We start from the raw sequence: 21650 nt of genomic DNA on the forward strand, positions 1-21650 counted from the left end.
ATGAGGAGTTGTGGTTGGAGGTCTACGAACTGCAGTAACACCCAAATCGGACTGGAGGTGACAATTTGTAGATGGGATGTCATTGGCCAAATCGAGTATCTTCTTATTCCGGCTGTCAATACGTAGATACTCTTTACCATCTACGGTCCAATGAACATCCTCGTTGGAATTGTGGTGAAAGAGGTGCATAGTCTCCACAACATCAATTGATAAACGAGTGTGGCCCCGAATTATATCGATTGGGTTGTTGGGAAAATAGAGGCCAAGATGTTCAGCTATAATAGAAACCATTCCTCAACAATGATGCTGACCACTATTGCTCAAGGAGTTTCTGAGCATTCTTTTGGATTACCCAACACCCAAAGTGAGGAACTTCCTCGGGCTTGTGAATCATGCACCATAAAACTTCTAACTCCTTCTTGTTTGCCTTGCTAATCTCTTCTTGAGGAAACAAGAGAGAAGCAATGATCCAGTGGGTGACTTTAAGGACCGGATGTATGATGCTAGAAGCCTTTGATGTGCCTGATTGAAACTCGTATTCACAAGAGATGTATGTCCAAAATCTTCCGTAGCTTTGCTCAAATATGACATTTTTATACCCTTTGTTGTATGTACATCCCTTTTTGCCTTTGGAGCACCAATAACATCACAAAGGGTGTCAGCATGAATCCTATGGGATTGATTGAGCAAACGGTAGGTAAGGATGTGTGTTTGGTAATCAAATACGATGGATGACAAGATTTCTAACATGGGTGTTTAATAGCTTAATGCATGGAGATTCAATAGACCTTCCCAACCTATATTCTCCAAGAGCTTGTGGACTCCTTTATAGATGTGAAGGTCCTTAAGGGCTTGGATCTCCACAAATTTATGATCCCCTTTTACCCTTCGAATAAAGCTTGAATACAAAATCTCATGTGAATTGGACTCAAAAAAAAGACCAAATTCATAGGGCTTTTCCATGGAACATTGGTCTTGTTCATCACTAGTTTCTTGACCACCCATATGTGAGGTCCCAATTCTAGCCTTTTTCCATGCGAAGCCATTGCCTAAGAATTCAACAAAATTTTGCACACAATATAGGACAATTTAGAACTCTAGAGTATGCATAAAAACTAGCAATACCACCAAAAATCACCCCAAAAAACGTGGTTCTAACGATATACACAAAGAAAAAAGTTTGGAACAATTATACCAAATTATGCTTGTAAATGGTATTAGGGTGATGTCCAGTGCTTCCCTAAGCTTATCCTACAAGAAATTACAAACATTAGCTCGAAATTTGGAGACCCAAAAATTCTTGGGTCTGCTCAATACCCCCCAAAATCGGCCACTAGAGGGTGAAATTGAGATGCAAGACAAAGAACATGAAGAAAAGAGAAGAATTTTATACCTTGGAGCTTGATTTTTGAAGCAAAATTGAGGAAGATGGAGTGTTTTTGAGGTTTTTTTCGAAATGGACAGTAAGGAGAAGAGGAGTCGCAGGTTTTGTGGAAAGAATGAACAAAAAAATCGAGTTTTAGCTTAAAAATGTACAAGTCTGTTTTTACGTTTACACGGTCCGTATAAACACAAGGGTAATCTTTACATGGCCGTGTAAATGTTGCATCCGAATTCTGCGTGTCTGAATGTTTACACGGGCCGTGTAAATTTCTGAGAAGGCTAAAAAAATTAATTTTTTCATTTTTTCAAAATGCAACCCGTTAATCCGCTACTGCCCAAAAAATGATTTTTTTTTAACCTCTTTAGACATGGGAAACAACTTGGAAACTTGAAAACGAAGAAAATATGATGGAAAAATAAGAAATGAAGAAGATGACAAAAATACCCCGGATTGCCTCCCAGTTAGCCACCCATTTTTAATGTTGTTGGCTCAACTTGGACCCCAATTGTTTGTCAATCTTAGTACTTTGGATCTGTTACTTCTTCCACTTCCTCGTTTTTTACTTGAAATCCTTCATAATAAGGCTTTAAATGATGACCGTTTACCTTAAAGACCTTCCTGGTTTTCTCACTTGTGATTTCTATTGTACTATGCTCAAAAATATTAGTGACACCAAATGGTCCCTCCCAACGGGACCTTAATGTACCAGGAATCAGTTTGAAACGAGAGTGGTAAAGTAATACCTTTTGACCTTTTTCAAATACCTTGCGTACAATCATCTTTTCATGGTATGCTTTTGTCCTTTCTTTGTAAAGGACTTCATTCTCATATGCTTCATTACGGATCTCCTCAAGCTCTTGTATGTCAAGCTTCCTTTTCTTTCCTGATTCACTTAGATCCATATTGAATTGCTTGATTGCCAATAGGCTCTATGCTCTAACTCAACGGGTAGTCGACATGGCTTTCCAAAAACAATGTGATATGGAGACATCCCAATTGGAGTTTTGAATGCAGTGTGGTACGCCCACAAAGCATCATCAAGTCGTGTACTCCAATCATTCCTTGTTGTATTCACATTTTTCTCCAAAATACCTTTATTTGTCGATTGCTCACTTCGGCTTATCCATTTGTTTGTGGGTGGTATGATGTGGAGACTTTATGAGTAACACCAGACTTCTTCAAGACACTTCCAAGCATATGATTGCAAAAATGCGTACCACGATCACTGATTAAGGCTTTTGGAAAACCAAATCTGGAAAAGATGTTAGCCTTCAAAAAATCGATCATAACTTTTGAATTGTTAGTACGGGTAGCTTTTGCTGATACCTACTTAGAAACATAATCCACAACCAAAAGAATGTAAGTAAAACCCGAAGATGAAGGAAAAGGTCCCATGAAATAAATGCCCCAAACATCGAAAATTTCACAAACTAAAATGGGATTAAGGGGCATTTGATTCTTTGAGCTTAAAGAGCCCATCTTTTGACATTTATCACAACTTGCACAAAAGACATAAGAGTCACGGAAAATACTTGGCCAGTAAAATCCATTCTCTAATACTTTTCTTGCAGTTCTTTGAGGACCAAAATGCCCTCCACAAACATAAGAGTGACAAAATGTTAAGATAGAAGATACCTCATATTGATCCACACATCGTCTAATCGTTTGGTCAACACAATATTTCCACAAATATGGCTCATCCCATACGTACCTCTTGGCTTCTTTCTTGATTTTATCTTTTTGCCATCGAGTCAAATATGGTGGAAATTGATTTGTGACGATGTAGCTCACAATATCAGCATACCATGGGGCAACTTTTGTTGAAAATAGATTCTCATCGGGAAATACATCATGAATGGGAGTCGAGTCATCGGGAGAAACAATCCTGCTAATATGATCAGCTACAAGGGTTGACTTTTCGCTCTTGTCCTTGATTTCAATATCAAATACGAATGAGTCTAGGCTTCGAATCCTTCTTTGCAAGTAGATATCTAATAGTTGCATGATCAGAATAAACAACCACTTTAGAACCTAGAAAATATTGATGAAATTTATCTAAAGCAGAAACAATAGCAAGCAATTCTTTCTCAGTTATTGAGTAGTTGGCTTGTGCACTATCAAGTGTTTTTAAGGCATAATAAATGACATGAGGAACTCGATCTTTTCTTTTCCCCAACACTGCACCAACTGCATGATTGCTGGCATCACACATGATTTCGAAAGGCAAACTCCAATCCAACGATTGAAGTATTGGTGTTGATATTGACAACTCCTTCAAGCCATCAAAAGCTTGCTTGCACTCCTTGGAAAATTCCAATTCTGCATCTTTTTATAGGAGCTCACACATGGGACGAGATATCTTGGAAAAATATTTGATGAATCTTCTATAAAAATCTACATGACCAAGAGCGAGCGTACCTCACGAACACAAGTGGGATAAGGTGAAGATTTAATGACATCTATTTTTGCTTTGTCTACCTCTAGACCCTTAGAAGACACAATATGACCCAGTATGAGACCTTTGTCAACCATAAAATGGCACTTTTCATAATTCAAAACAAGGTTGTTCTCAATACAGCTTTGCAAAATCTTTTTCAAATTACCCAAACATTCACGAAAATAATTACCATAAACTTTGAAGTCGTCCATAAATACTTCAATGATTTCCTCAACATACTCCGAAAAAATACTTACCATGCACCGTTGAAAAGTGGCAGGAGCATTGCAAAGTCAAAAATACATTCGCCTATATGCAAATGTTCTGAAGGGACATGTGAAAGTGGTTTTTTCATGATCCTCGGGTGCAAAGGGTATTTGATGGAAACTGGAATACCCATCTAAGCAACAATACTGAGTTAGTCCCGCTAACCTTTCCAACATTTGATCAATGAAGGGAAATAGGAAATGGTCTTTCCGGGTTGAGGAATTGAGTCTTCTATAGTTTGTGCAAACTCTCCACCCATTTTGCACATGGGTGGGGACTAATTCACCTTGATCATTCTTTGTCACGGTAATACCTATCTTCTTAGGTACAACTTGGACCGGGCTTACCCACGTGCTATCTGATATAGGATAGATCATCTCTACATTCAACAACTTCAAAATCTCTTTCTTCACAACCTCCATCATTGGAGGGTTCAAACGCCTTTGAGCTTCTTGGGAAGGTTTGTAATCTTCTTACATAAGGATCTTGTGCATGCAAAGTGAAGGACTTAGCCCTTTGATGTCGGCTATAGTCCACCCAATAGCCTCCTTATACTCCTTTAAAGTGGTGACAAGCTCTTATTCTTCTTTTGTTGATAAATTTGTGGAGATGATCACTAGCAAAGTCTCTTTCTCTCCAAGATACGCATATTTGAGATGCTCGGGTAAAGTTTTGAGTTCCAATTCCGGTGTCTACACAATAGAAGGAACAAGTTTCTCATTAGGCATCGTAACTTCAGCTTTGGAACATCAAACCTCATTTTCTTCTTTTGATCCATGCAAGATACAACTTCCAAAATCTCTTCATCAATTTTGAATTGGTTGGAAAGTTTTTTCACTTCATCCTTTTGAAGATTCCTGTCTAAAATAAGAACTAACACATTGAGATTAGACAAATCAAAACACTCTTCAGTTAAAGGTTCAATAACATCGACAAAATTCAAAGATGAAATATCACTTGGATATCTCATAGCATCATAGATGTTGAAATTTATCACCTCTTCATCAAACTCCGTGGACAATGTACCATCATAAACATCAATTTTTGCCCGGGCTATTTTCAAAAAGGGTCTTCCTAGAAGAATTGAACTCAAATTGGGTGAGTGATCATCATCCATGTCAAGGACATAAAAATTTGCTGGAAATACTAGTTCATTCCCAAGATGACATTCCCTCACAAAAATATTGCAACAATTGATACTCTGAAATCCCATGTTTTAGACATCTTGAACCTTTCCCAGTAAGTATGCAAGGCTTCTCCTTTTTGTTGCTTGATACCAATTATTTCCCTGCGTAAAGCTAAAGCTCTCATTTTTGGAAAATATTTATCCAAAAACATCCTTGCAAGTTCATTCCATGTTGTGAATGACCCCGTTGGTAAGTCATATAACCACTATTTGGCACAATTTTGTAAAGCAAAGGGGAATGCCCTTAACTTGATTTGATCTTCAGTAACTTCATGTGGCTTCATACCCACACAAACGACATGGAATTCCTTAAGTAATTTAGGTGGGTATTCATTCTTAAGACCACGAAATGAAGGTAACAAATGAATGAGTCTGGACTTGAGTTCAAAGTTTATTGTTTCAGGATAATTGATGCATAATGGTTGTTGGGTAACATCTTGAGTGGCCCACTATCTAAAGGTTTGTTCGGGTGGTGGATTTGGGGGATTTTGGTTTCCTCCATGGTTGTCTCCCATGGCATGAATAGGGATAAAAGTTTCAGATTCGGGTAAAGGTAAAGATGTGGTTGATGGATTTGATGAAGACGCTCCAGATTGTTGTTGTTTCTTTAAAATTTTGGCTTGCTTCCTTCTTTTCATTGCAGATTTCTCTATCTCCAAATCAACTGGTAAAGGTGTACCTATACAAAAAGATCTTGGCAGAAACAATTAGTACTACCGTGTCCCCGGCAACGGCGCCAATTTGTTAGGCGTGTCAAAGCCAACAAATAAAGGGGTATAAATGACTCCCTAAACACTAGTACTTTGTACTAAAAATGTAATACAAGGTAAATAGGGTCGATCCACAAAGACACGAGATAAATGCTTATACCCTTTTTGTGACAACCCGAAATTTCCATTCTGAACAAACCATATCAATTCAATAGAAGTTAGAACAGTTATAGTGAAATTCCAGACTTTGGGTATAAGTTTGAGTATTCCAGGTTTTACTCTTAAGAAGATATCAGGAGAGTGGATGCACTCGGGTTTTGCGCAACACTGTTATTCCAAAACTCTATGATATTAGAGTTCATTCCGGGAATAAAATATTTTCTGCCAAAAATCTCAGGACTATATATAGAAATCTGAACCATATTTATTCATTAGTTACATTTCCAACTAGAGAAAAGTCGAATTCTCTCTCACGGATCTTCGGGTTTTTATTCCAAATCGTGAGTACTTCTATCTAGTTGTATTATATAGCTTAGATTGTGCCTAATAACATCAAAATCATAACAAAACAGCAAGATTTGAGAGTTTACCGCCCAAGAACACTTGGGGAGTAAACTCTTTTATAAAGGCCAAATGGTGCCTAGTCCCTTCCTTAAGCAATCAAACTATTATGGACTTGTACCCTAATGTAATTATAGCCTAGAAATCATAAGGAAATACAAGGACAAAGGAGTTTACGGCCAAGACAAGTTCTTGGGCCGTAAACCCCTATAAATGGGGAAAATGACACCCTAACTCCTTCCTTAACCCAAGAGACTAATTTAGACATGTACCCTAACAATTTTAGGACTAGAAAACATCCTTAGAACACCAAGAGTAAGGTGTTCACGGCCTAAGAAGTTCTAGGGCCGTGAACTCCAAACAATGGTGCCAAATGGTGCTATAAACTCTTCTAAAGCTTTGTACACTAGCATAGTTTAGTTCCTAGTTAAATTAGGGACTTGAAAACACCACAAACACCCTCCCAAGGGAGATTACGGCCGTAATCTCCATGTGATTTGGTCCATGGGCCGTGAACTCCTCAAAGGAGTTAAAAAGAAGCCCAAACACTTGTTTAAGCCTAGAAGCACTTCACCACTTAAGTTGTAATAACTTTAAGCTTCATTTAGTGACCCTATAGAGAGTTTACGGCCAAGAGTTTACTCCCCTGGGCCGTAAACTCCAACACACATGGTCTTTTGACCATAAACTTCCGTATGAGGTTATGCACTCCTTTGTTGCAACCCATTAGCCTCCTAGCACTTGACCAAAGTGTTTTCCTCGCAATAGCATGTTTATACATGTTTAATTAGTGTTATAATCACTAATTGTTTATATACATATGTCTTCATATGTAATTAGGACCATTGTGTGTGTCTAAAGTCTTCACTTGACACCTAGCCGTCCTACCTCTTCAGTTCATACATATCCCCCACAACAAGTGAGTTCATACCCCTTAATCGATGTGTTTTGAAAAAAATGTTTCTTTATACTAAACTGTTTTATCAAACCCATACCTTCAAACCGTTTTATAGATTGACATCAGGTCGATCTTTTCTTAGATAATAATTATGTTCAAAGGTTTTACAAAACTTATTTTATGCTTTTATATAATAAATTGCATGCCTATATATGTATAGTTATATAAGAAATTTTGAAAGGACTTAGGAAAACTATCCACCCTATTTCCTTTTCCTCGATTTGGATGTGGTTTGGTGGGATATCGGGTACCCGTCCGAAGGTCGTTTAAATATTAGTTATATACCATGTGTACATATATAGTCATAAAGGTCCTTCCAATTCAGCCAATGCCCTTGGGTAGCAAGGGTATAAATCCATGTTCATACGTACCAGTTAAATTACTAGTAAGCTACCATATGGGTAGTTTAGGAAGATACTAGAACTATTTCTAGAACGCGATATCATACAATGAGTCAGTTCATTCATGAGTCAATACTTGCTAGATAGAGATAACATACATTACAGCTAGTACTCACAGTACATTACTATAGTTACTAGGAAGAGAACATATACAATTATACTAGGAAGAGAACATATACAAACAATACTAGAACGAGTAACAATACATTACATATACATGAATACGTTAACAATTGTGATCCACTGTATCGGAGCATGCCTTCAATGTCATGGCCCGAGTTGTAGCCAGAGTCTCTTGGAGGGAGAGTGTAAGTTTGTGTATAGATCTATACTGGATTGACTATCCTACACCTTGCTGGTACCTACAGCCGGACCTGCAGGTCTGCGGGTGCCAAACGTCATATCTTTTTACGACCTACATTTGTCGTTGTTACCTAGTCGATAGTATGGTACAATTAATCACATGATACCTTAATATAAATCCGGTTTAAGGTAGTTAGTACAGCAGTAGTTCTTATAATACAACACTACAGTACTACATTAATTTCCCCTTTACATATATTTAGTGATCATTTCACTTAAACATTAAATGTACAAACTATATTTTGTTAATGATAGTTACACTTGGGAAAATTACACACTTTTACAAGAAACGAACATTTAGAACAGTTAAGTCTTGGTAGAAGACTACATTGAGAACAGTTAGGTCTTGGTAGAAGACACCCTTATATAATAGTAGGAATCATAGGGATTTCTAGGGTTTTTCAAATGTTTATAGTTGTTTTACAAACATTTTTATACTTACAGTTCATATACATTTTCCATACTTACCGTTCATATACAAATAATTTCTTATATATACATTAAGACACTAAAATACTTATGATCTCACCAGCTTTAAAGCTGATACTCTCTTTCAAAATAACTTGTATCCTCAGGTCAACCATAGATAACTTGTATCCTCAGGTCACCAGCTTTAAAGCTGATACTCTCTTTAGTGTTTATCATAATTTGTCAGAACACTTGTATTAAAATTATATTATTAATGCAATGGATGATGTTGTTGCTTGTTTACTACTTTTCATTGTTGTGATACTGTACATGACGTCCTCCGCCCCAGAACATTTCCGCCGATCTTGGCTTTGGGGTGTGACAGATTGGTATCAGAGCATTGTTTATAGTGAATTAAGTATATCAACCTATAAAAGATATACTAACTACAAATACATTGGGATTAAAATACTCTGACCAAGAGTTTATACTTTAAATAATAAAATATTTAATTAAGTATACGTGCCTGCATTCATACTAAAATCAGTGTCACTAGGACAGTACAAAAGAATTACGATTGTTGGGCAACACAGGTGGACTTAGAGACATATAGTCAAAACTGGGAAGATATAGCTTGATCAACTATATTATCTGAGGGTTGACTAGCATGTGCCTAAGTATAGTTTTGTGGTTGCAACAAGTCTAAAATCTTACCAACCCTACCACAATGAGAACAATAGAACATAACATTAAACTTAAAATACTATAGGAGTATTTGGTGTTACTATAAGTACTTTATACTTGAGAACTAAAACGGGATCCTCATTACTAAGTTGGTAGTTGCTAAGTGGATACACTAAGGCTATATGTAATTAGGATGTAATAGACTTAGAATCTGTGAAAATTTTACTTTACCCCTATTCTGTGTGAATTTGGAGTTTAGATCACTTATTCGAAGGCCTATCCTGTTTTGATTACATATAACTGGTATGCACTTCACAAATAGCGATGTAACTAATGAAGATTTTCTAAATAACTATCTAGATAGGTCGTCCACTAATTATTTTCTTACCCCAATTCTCGCGTAGATTACATGGTTGGACTCCATCCCCACGGCAACCAGTATCTTCGGAACGAAGTCATTGCTGGTTGGTTTGGAGAAGAACCAGAGAATGATCATCCTATCCCTGTGAATGATCACCATGATGAAGACCTTTTGGACGGTGCTAATTTCGAACCCAAGGTTGAGAACCTACCCCAGGCAGCTCCCGTTCCAATTCCTAACCCTCGTCCGGCTTTTCATGGCCCGACGCCCGAGTGGATGGAATGCTTGGAAACATGGAGCCAAGGACAAGATCAGCCCATGCCATTTAATGGTGACCGAAGCTTTTATGACCTAAGCAATGGGGGCTCAGCAGATAGAACCTTGCCAATCTTGGTCCGCAGAGTGGCCCGAAATGAGATTCAAGGCAGGACAACCCTACATCAGATTACCGAAGTTGTCGCTGATGCGAGAATGCATACCCTCCGCACCATTCGTCTAGAAGATGCTCGCAGGAGATCTGAGAGAAACCATGAAACCCTGCTGCAAGCACTGGCTGAATCACGAGCCGAATTCATAGAGCTCCGAGTACGCCAAAGGGTGTACGAAAGACATCTACTTGACATGGAACGTCAACTGGCTGAACTGAGAGTTCACCAGAGGGATGATCGTCGCCAGTAGTAGACGCTTTACTTTATTTTTCTTATTAAAAGGAATCGTTTTTCTGTCTATGCCCGATGTGGCATTTTCTTTCAAATTATCTTGTACTGTAAGTACTTTTGATTAGGTCATTATGCTGTCAAGAACTATCTGCTCTGGATATGATGTAAGACCTTTACAAGGTCATTTTCCCGAATCTTTACGTCGTGAATATCAAAGATATTGACAGCCGGCTAACTTCTGTGTCATTCTTCATTCAAGTACTCTTAGCTCCAGAGATACTTTCATTGGATTCTATCTGAAACATGCTTTAGTCAAGTCATTGGACTATAGTAATTTCGCTCCGGAGACATTTCCAAGTCTCTTTCAGTGGTTGGATCATGTTATTCACCAACCAACGATACCTCGTCTTGAATGACAAACGTCTTGAGACCATTCTATAAACTCACTTCCATTCGATGCTAGGACTGCATCATAGGGATGTAGGTCAAACCTTCGCGATCATACCTCCAATCCATACTAGGACTGCATCATAGGGATGTAGGTCAACCTTTCGAGAACATACTCTTACTCTTTGATTGAGAAATCGAAGTACATCTAGGGTCATCCATAATCGCTCACAAAATCCTTATCTTTCGTGTTACAGAATCATGTTGTCATCTGGAAACAATCAGCCGAGCAACGAAACCCCTATCCTCCATATTGACGTCGCTACATTACAAGCTGCAGTAGCAGCTGCTGTGACAACTTTCCTTACACACATCAACTCAGACAACACATGCAAGACTGACAAAGGAGTCGAGAGTTCCGATGGTAGTACCAAATCGGGAAACCAACAAATGACAACAGTCATGGACTTGCAAAGCCGTAAGACTAAAAGGAAAAGATGATATCGTCAAGCCCTAAAGAAGTGCAAGAGAGCCCAAAGACTTTCCATGCCACAGCCACAAGTGGCAACTCCTTCAGAACGCTTTAGGAAGCAATTTCCAAGGTGGAGCAATGAGGAAGGCACTCGTGTCCGCATAACACTGCCTAAACACCGCACTCCCGTCACCAATGCAAGTACTAGCCAGTCATGCCACCAATGCGGTGAGATAGGGCACTTCAATAAGGATTGCCCTATAGCAAAGAACTCTAGCGCAGATGGGAAGATTCTCAGGATCACAGCTGCAGGAGAACCTGCTCTGGAACCACGTTAATGTAATTTAGGCATGTTGTTGTAACAGACTTATAAATTATCCAAAACTAGTGCAACTAGAGTCTTGTCTTTTGCGAGATCCCTTCCGTATAGGGATGCTCGTGCTGCGTATACTTGTCTTTTGTAGTATACCTTATTCGCAACAATAGTCTTGTAGTAAATCTAAAGTACTGTAACTCTGTTCATGGTTGCATGGTTGTGATTTGTCTGTAAACTTCTTATTTTCAAATCTAATGTCTTTAAGTTTCCATATGATTCTGACATTATCATACAACTAGATTCAATTTGATCCACACCATACCAGCTTCTTAAGTACATCTCTTTACCAGTAAACGTCGTTTTAGCAAAGCCGTCATATCAGAACACCGAAGTACTCATGCATGGAGTACCTCATAGTTCTTTTCTTTTCTTTTCCGAAGAAATCCCCGAAGTACCACTCGTACAGTACGTCAAGTTCAATCCAAAGATCCATACGGTTGATCTGTCGCTGAAGAATGTATACATAGGGGCGATATATCATCAAGGTTCTATAGGTTTAGAATTGATGATTCCGCTTTAACTTCTTTTTCCTCGAAAGGATGTGAGCTTAAAGAAGAATCAGTTATTCGACTACCTTTTTAATCTTAATTATATACGACTCGTATACACGAGATTGTGATTGTGAAACCATGTACGAATTCTAATATGAACTTCAGGACGGAGAACTGCCTAAGTCTACGAGTAATCGCATCGTCATGTGAAAAAACTTAGAACCCAGTATCACTCCCGTAAACGGATCGCCCTACAGCCTAAACACCTACAGAGACACCAGAATAGCCCGGACAACTTAGCGAACTGCACAGAAATAGAATTAGAAGACTAGGCTTCTCACCCTGCAGACCTCCGGTCTAATTCTTCCAGAGGTCGACGGATTGCATCGTATGTACCTCAGATATCGAGGACTCAGTCAAGAATTTCCATTAGAAATCGTTGTCTCTGCCTCGCATAGATGAATTGGTTGAGCAAACGCAAGGAAAGAATTACTTTCAGAAATGGATCTGAGATCCGAATACCACCAGTTCGAGTGTTAGGGAAGGATGTCCGGAAGACTACCTTCCGAACTCGATGCGGACACTTCGAGTTCGTAGTGATACCCCTCGGATAGGACCAATACGCCCATAGTATTCATGAGCTAAATGAGTAGGGTACGTCTTTCTTACTTGGATCAGTTCGTCAGTTCTCCGTGTAATGACTTACTTATCTACCCTCGTAGTAAGAAGGAACCCATGGAAACATTACCCTCGGAGGAACTTTCACGAAGTTCTCTAAGAAAAAGTTTTGAAATTGAAGAGTCAGATTCCTATGATGCACTATTAGTGATGTGGGAAATTTTGAGTACTCTTTCAATTTGTCAAAACCGTTGAGAATTTGTTGACACCAGAGACGCCGAAAAACATTCACCAAATTCTAGGTCTTACAGATCTACTATCATAGTTCATCCAAAACTCCTCGTAAATCACAGAAACCCATACGACTTTGACCCAGCATGGGGTGGCCTTTGACAGGGAAGATAAGCAAGAGAAAGAACCTTTGGAATTCCAAGTGAGAGACCAATTTCTTTAGGAAGTCTCACTCTGGGAATGGCTTAATACGCTTCGTAAAGCGTGGAAAGCTAAATCCAAGATAAATAGGACCTCCGAGATTCTTACCAGAATCGGTCCTGTACCTCGCAAACTAGACCTACTCCGTGAACTCAGTAACGTACATTTACTCTACGCGTCTCGATCGTGAAACCGTACCTTTCTGTTAGGACTCTTGTAAGTCCACTCGACGAGATCCTCGCCTTCGTATTAGAACCGTAGTGACCCTCGACCGAGAGGTCAAGCGGCCAAAGCAACGCCGTCTCCAGTTAGTGAAGGTTCGTTGGGATACCAACCGAGGACCCGATTTCACTTAGGAGCGCTAGAACCAATTGATTAGGAAGTTTCCACCTCACGATTCAATCATTCATACCTACTTCCTTATCTGAATTCTAATTTCGGGACGAAATTCCCTTTAATAGGGGGATGATGTGACAACCCGAAATTTCCATTCTGAACAAACCATATCAAGTCAATAGAAGTTATAACAGTTACAGTAAAATTCCAGACTTTGCATATAAGTTTGAGTATTCCAGGTTTTACCCTTAAGGAGATATTAGGAGAGTGGATGCACTCGGGTTTTGTGCAACACTGTTATTCCAAAACTCTATGATATTAGAGTTCATTCCGGGAATAAGATATTTTCTGCCAAAAATCTCAGGACTATATATAGAAATCTGAACCATATTTATTCATTAGTTACATTTCCAACTAGAAAAAAGCCGAATTCTCTCTCACGGATCTTTGGGTTTTTATCCCAAATCGTGAGTACTTCTATCTAGTTGTATTATATAGCTTAGATTGTGCCTAATAACATCAAAATCACAATAAAACATCAAGATTTGAGAGTTTACCGCCCAAGAACACTTGGGGAGTAAACTCTTTTATAAAGGCCAAATGGTGCCTAGTCCCTTCCTTAAGCAATGAACAAGTATGGACTTGTAACCTAATGTAATTATAGCCTAGAAATCATAAGGAAACACAAGGACAAAGGAGTTTATGGCCAAGACAAGTTCTTGGGTCGTAAGCCCCGATAAATGGGGAAAATGACACCCTAACTCCTTCCTTAACCCAAGAGACTAATTTAGACATGTACCCTAATGAGTTTATGACTAGAAAACACCCTTAGAACACCAAGAGTAAGTTGTTCACGGCCCAAGAAGTTCCAGGGCCGTGAACTCCAAACAATGGTGCCAAATGGTGCTATAAAGTCTTCTAAAGCTTTGTACACTAGCATAGTTTAGTTCCTAGTTAAATTAGGGACTTGAAAACACCACAAACACCCTCCCAAGGGAGATTATGGCCGTAATCTCCATGGGATTTGGTCCATGGGCCGTGAACTCTTCAAAGGAGTTAAAAACAAGCCCAAACACTTGTTTAAGCCTAGAAGCACTTCACCACTTAAGTTGTAATAACTTTAAGCTTCATTTAGTGACCCTATAGAGAGTTTACGGCCAGGAGTTTACTCCCCTGGGCCGTAAACTCCAACACACATGGTCTTTTGACCATAAACTTCCGTATGAGGTTATGCACTCCTTTGTTGCAACCCATTAGCCTCCTAGCACTTGACCAAAGTGTTTTCCTCGCATTAGGATGTTTATACATGTTTAATTAGTGTTATAATCACTAATTGTTTATATATATATATATATATATATATATATATATATACATATATATATATATATATATATGTCTTCATATGTAATTAGGACCATTGTGTGTGTCTAAAGTCTTCACTTGACACCTAGCCCTCCTACCTCTTCAGTTCATACGTATCACCCACAACAGGTGAGTTCATACCCCTTAATAGATGTTTTAACTGTTTTTAAATGTTTTATGGGGGGATACAAGTAGAATTATGCTAATTATTATATCAATCACATGTGATTAATGAGCAGCATTCAAATGATTGGCTACTCATTAGCCGTTTTACCAAACAATTTACTTCAAATGTTTTTCATAAACACTTTATGTGTTTAAAACTCCTTATTACACTATACCTTTTACTCTGTATGTTACATTTCAAACTTATTTACAATTGTGTTTTGAAACAAATGTTTCTTTATACTAAACTGTTTTATCAAACCCATGCCTTCAAACCGTTTTATAGATTGACATCAGGTCGATCTTTTCTTAGATAATAATTACGTTCAAAGGTTTTACAAAACTTATTTTATGCTTTTATATAATAAATTGCATGCCTATATATGTATAGTTATATAAGAAATTTTGAAAGGACTTAGGAAAACTATCCACCCTATTTCCTTTTCCTCGATTTGGATGTGGTTTGGTGGGATATCGGGTACCCGTCCGAAGGTCGTTTAAATATTAGTTATATACCATGTGTACATATATAGTCATAAAGGTCCTTCCAATTCAGCCAATGCCCTTGGGTAGCAAGGGTATACATCCATGTTCATACGTACCAGTTAAATTACTAGTAAGCTACCATATGGGTAGTTTAGGAAGATACTAGAACTATTTCTAGAACGCGATATCATACAATGAGTCAGTTCATTCATGGGTCAATACTTGCTAGATAGAGATAACATACATTACAGCTAGTACTCACAGTACATTACTATACTTACTAGGAAGAGAACATATACGATTATACTAGGAAGAGAACATATACAAACAATACTAGAACGAGTAACAATACATTACATATACATGAATACGTTAACAATTGTGATCCACTGTATCGGAGCATGCCTTCAATGTCATGGCCCGAGTTGTAGCCAGAGTCTCTTGGAGGGAGAGCGTAAGTTTGTGTATAGATCTATACTGGATTGACTATCCTACACCTTGCTACTAGCTACATCCGGACCTGCGGGTCTGCGGGTGCCAAACGTCATATCTTTTTACGACCAACATTTGTCGTTGTTATCTAGTCGATAGTATGGTACAATTAATCACATGATACCTTAATATAAATCTGGTTTAAGGTAGTTAGTACAACAGTAGTTCTTATAATACAACACTACAGTACTACATTAATTTCCCCTTTACATATATTTTGTGATCATTTCACTTAAACATTAAATGTACAAACTATATTTCGTTAATGATAGTTACACTTGGGAAAATTACACACTTTTACAAGAAACGAACATTTAGAACAGTTAAGTCTTGGTAGAAGACTATATTGAGAATAGTTAGGTCTTGGTAGAAGACACCTTTATATAATAGTAGGAATCATAGGGATTTCTAGGGTTTTTCAAACGTTTACAGTTGTTTTACAAACATTTTTATACTTACAGTTCATATATATTTTCCATACTTACCGTTCATATACAAATAATTTCTTATATAACATTAAGACACTAAAATACTTATGATCTCACCAGCTTTAAAGCTGATACTCTCTTTCAAAATAACTTGTATCCTCAGGTCAACCATAGACAGGTACCGATGCAAGATTTAGAGAAGATGCAGCTCGTTCAAGACTCATCTTCCATTTTGATTATACTTTAGTGTTTATCATAATTTGTCAGAACACTTGTATTAAAATTATATTATTAATGCAATGGATGATGTTGTTGCTTGTTTACTACTTTTCATTGTTGTGATACTGTACATGACGTCCTCCGCCCCAGAACATTTCCGCCGATCTTGGCTTTGGGGTGTGACAGATTGGTATCAGAGCATTGTTTATAGTGAATTAAGTATATCAACCCATAAAAGATATACTAACTATAAATACATTGGGATTAAAATACTCTGACCAAGAGTTTATACTTTAAATAATAAAATATTTAATTAAGTATACGTGCCTGCATTCATACTAAAATCAGTGTCACTAGGACAGTACAAAAGAATTACGATTGTTGGGCAACACAGGTGGACTTAGAGACATATAGTCAAAACTGGGAAGATATAGCTTGATCAACTATATTATCCGAGGGTTGACTAGCATGTGCCTAAGTATAGTTGTGTGGTTGCAACAAGTCTAAAATCTTACCAACCCTACCACAATGAGAACAATAGAACATAACACTAAACTTAAAATACTATAGGAGTATTTGGTGTTACTATAAGTACTTTATACTTGAGAACTAAAACGGGATCCTCATTACTAAGTTGATAGTTGCTAAGTGGATACACTAAGGCTATATGTAATTAGGATGTAATAGACTTAGAATCTGTGAAAATTTTACTTTACCCCTATTCTGTGTGAATTTGGAGTTAAGATCACTTATTCGAACGCCTAGTCGATAGTATGGTACAATTAATCACATGATACCTTAATATAAATCCGGTTTAAGGTAGTTAGTACAGCAGTAGTTCCTATAATACAACACTACAGTACTACATTAATTTCCCCTTTACATATATTTAGTGATCATTTCACTTAAACATTAAATGTACAAACTATATTTTGTTAATGATAGTTACATTTGGGGAAATTACACACTTTTACAAGAAACGAACATTTAGAACAGTTAAGTCTTGGTAGAAGACTAAATTGAGAGCAGTTAGGTCTTGGTAAAAGACACCCTTATATAATAGTAGGAATCATAGGGATTTCTAGGGATTTCTAGGGTTTTTCAAACGTTTACAGTTGTTTTACAAACATTTTTATACTTACAGTTCATATACATTTTCCATACTTACCGTTCATATACAAAAAATTTCTTACATATACATTAAGACACTAAAATACTTATGATCTCACCAGCTTTAAAGCTGATACTCTCTTTCAAAATAACTTGTATCCTCAGGTCAACCATAGACAGGTACCGATGCAAGGTTTAGAGAAGATGCAGCTCGTTCAAGACTCATCTTCCATTTTGATTATACTTTAGTGTTTATCATAATTTGTCAGAACACTTGTATTAAAATTATATTATTAATGCAATGGATGATGTTGTTGCTTGTTTACTACTTTTCATTGTTGTGATACTGTACATGATGTCCTCCGCCCCAGAACGTTTCCGCCGTTCTTGGTTTTTTGGGTGTGACACTTTTTGCATAAGGTGCAAATGAGATCACAAAAGAGGGGAGAGTTTTATTCAAACTAAATACTGAAGTTATGAGTAAACAATTGATAAAATAAAATAAAATCAAGATTTATAAAATACTCCAACTCTATGCAAGACTAATTAGAAATGTGATTCAAAGTATGAAATGATGTTTGTTTAATTCTATCTAAGTTGGTACTTAGAAATACTAACAAGCTCTAGCAATTCACATTCACCATTTTAATTAATTAAAATAAGCTCTTTAATTAATTCTAATCTAACCAATCTAAATTAAACAAGTTCTTAGAGTTAGGTGGAAAGATTGCATTATGCTTTGTGTGAATTTTACCAACAACATTTAATACTCCTCATAAGCTTGGGAGTGTAAAAAGGTATGAATTTGATTTACACCAGAATTATTCTAAGAAAATTGAATTTAGTGTTTGTTACTTGTTCTATATGACAAAATAATTTTGGATTTTGCATAACAGCTAACTTGAAAGAATCAACCCTAACTCAATTGGACAAAAAGAACTAGAATTGAAACCAAACTTTCAATTAAAACAAAATCAAATTCACTAGATAGCATTTAAAACAAACACCAAATCAAATGATTGAATTCACACACACAATAGTCAATACATGAAGTTGGAGAGTTTAAGTTTCTAGCCACTCATGACTAGAACAAAGCATAAACCTAGAAATTGAAATTAAAGTCTTAAAAATTGAAATCCAAAATAAATCCAAGTGTTTCCAAGTAACAATTGTCTTCCAAATCCTCCATAAATCGCCTCTAGAACTCCCAAAATCGACTTGACTTCTCCTGGAATCGGTTACACCTCTTAAGAAAAAAAAATTGTTTTAAACTTACGACCATGTTTACACGGCCCGTGTAAATTAACACTACCATTTACACGGCCATGTAAACACAAAAGGTACGCTGCATAATTTGGTCAGGCCTTCAAAGTACAATGCTCGAGAGTATGCATTTACATGGCCTGTGTAAATACAAGGCTTCCATTTACACGGCCCGTGTAAATCTTTGAATGGCCAAAATCTTCATTTCATTGATATCTTCCTCCTTGGTGCTCCGCAAGTCCTGAAACTTCGTCTGCATATCTTATTCGTCTCCTCAAGTAAGATCCTACCTCTAAAAGTCCCCGAAATATCACAAAAGTGTGTGAATGAAATTGCCACATGAAAAATCCCGAAAAACATGCAAAATGCATGAGTTTAAGCCTATATGCAATGCACTTTTATGGAGTAAAACTACAAAATGGATGCATGAAATTCACCTAACACATAGCATCATCCTATGTACCAGGATACCGACCTAACCAGGTCACTAAGCATATCACCATCCTAACTACCAGGATGTAAATCAATAAGCATATCATGCAATAAACCCGGATACAAATTTGATAAGGGTCGGAATTGGTGCCTTAGACCCAGTTGATATAGTGAGGATAACTCACTTGGCACTGCTGAAGTCCCGCAGATAAAACTCCAGTTGCTGGTTGATAGATTCCCAAACTGTCAACATCAAAATGGCACCCAATTAGAAATTGGGTTCCAATACATAACCATAAGTCCATGCTTGGGGTAAAAGGCTACTTTACCCCTAACCTAGCTTGTTTCAAGCCAAAGGCCCAAAAGTCAAGTAAAGGGTCAAAGCCCAACATATGGTCCAACTTTCCAAATTGGGCCCAGACCCCTACATGGTCTTACCTTAAGGCCCATCCATCTATTCTAGTCCAAACTCTTGGTTTTCCAATGGCCCAATATCTCATAATCATCAAGGCCCATTTATAGCCCAATTTTCCAAATTGGGCTCGGACCTTTCTAATGGCCTTTTCCTCAAGACCAATAAATTTCCTTAGTCCAAAACCTTGTTTCCAAATGTCCCACGAAGGCCCACAGCAATCTAGCCCAAGAAATGGTCAAATCCCGAAGCCCAAAATATGAAGTCCAACATAACCGAGTACACAGGGCGTACTCAGCAGTACGTTGTGCGTACTCGCTTAATGGCTTATATGTTGCGCGTACTAGCTTGTACGCCCAGCATACTTCCCTCTTAATCCCATTTTTCCATTAAGCACTTAATGCTTTAAGCCATAAGTCCAAGCCATGGATCTGAGTCCCAAATGACGTCTAAACCCATAAAGTCAATAACTTGGTGACTTTGCATGCCCCAAAAAGACTAAATCTCAAAGTATAACATTCTACTTCCATGGAAATGACTCAAACTTCAACATGGATGGTCTTAAACTCTAAAGGTACCAACTTATTGACCTTGAACATCAGAAACACTAAGAGGGGCAACTCAAAGCTCCTGGAATGAAATCAAGACCACTAGATCTCATCTTTGGGACCAAAATGAAGTAAAACTCACTAGTAAGAGATCTAAGATATCAATGATCAAGTTCAAAGCTTTATACCTTCATCAAGCTGAAAATGAGTCCCGAAAGCCAGATCCATAAGCTTCCCCTTGATCCCCATCTGTAAATCAAGCTCCACCTTCTTGAAAATGGACCAAATACTCCAAAAATGGACTCCATAAGCTCAAAATGCCACCATGAGTGATTGAGGACGATTTCTAGGGTTTAGAGGGATGGAGGCTGAAGATATTAGGGTTAGGTTATGAGATAAGGAGCATAAATAGGGTCCAAGACCCTAAAATAGGGTTCTGATCTGACTGGAGTACATCCAGCGTACATATGGTACGCCCAGCGTACTCCTGGGAACCTTTGCGAGCATCCTAGTCAGTACGCCCAGCGTACTCTAAGGTACGCCACACGTACTATATCACAACTAGGAATTCTAATGCTTTTGTAAACATTAACAATGATGACATTTGTGACTAAAACTTGAAAACATGCATGATGTTTATTCAATGACAACAAAATTCCATCAAACACTCTATGAAAATACTTCAAATGGTCAACAAAAGATTGGAAACCCTAAAAATCCCAGTTTAAGTCCATTATGGACTAGGATTTCCTTATTGGGCCTAATGGGCCAATAAGCTTCCAATTTGACTATTTTGGGCTTAGGACTCTTAAATGGGCCCTAATTGGACCCACTTTCATAAAACTTAACATTTTTTGCCATAATGAATCTAAAATGAATTGGTTTACCTTAATGGGCCTTATTGGGCCATAGCTTATTCAATTAGCTTTCATGGACCATAAATCCATTCTTTTATACAAAATTGGGCCGTGAACTATCCTAAGGGGCCAATGGGCCGAAAACCTCCTATTATTGGAACCAAGCATTAAAGGCCCATTCCATCTCTCTTCTTTCTCCCTCTCGGACCAACTATATACATATATAAAAAAAAAAGAAATGAGATTAATGGGGATTATAATGCCTTGACACCTCATTTTTGTTTAGGGGATAATTAGGCAATCACTCAACATGTAACCAAGAACTCTCATTTCCCATGCACTCACCTCTCTCTTCTTCTTCTTATTACTCTCGGCCGAAGAC

General features: G+C 37.7%; 1 protein-coding gene across 1 annotated transcript; it reads right to left on the reverse strand.

The window, feature by feature from the left end:
• Positions 1-1902: 1902 nt before the first annotated feature.
• Positions 1903-2286, reverse strand: LOC111912383 (uncharacterized). Its single transcript, XM_023908117.1, has one exon. The coding sequence runs from the start codon at positions 2284-2286 to the stop codon at positions 1903-1905; it is 384 nt and encodes a 127-aa protein (XP_023763885.1).
• Between the last annotated feature and the right edge of the window lie 19364 nt (positions 2287-21650).

The sequence above is a fragment of the Lactuca sativa genome, chromosome 2 (genome assembly GCF_002870075.4).
Source record: "Lactuca sativa cultivar Salinas chromosome 2, Lsat_Salinas_v11, whole genome shotgun sequence".
In the NCBI taxonomy this organism is placed as follows: domain Eukaryota; kingdom Viridiplantae; phylum Streptophyta; class Magnoliopsida; order Asterales; family Asteraceae; genus Lactuca; species Lactuca sativa.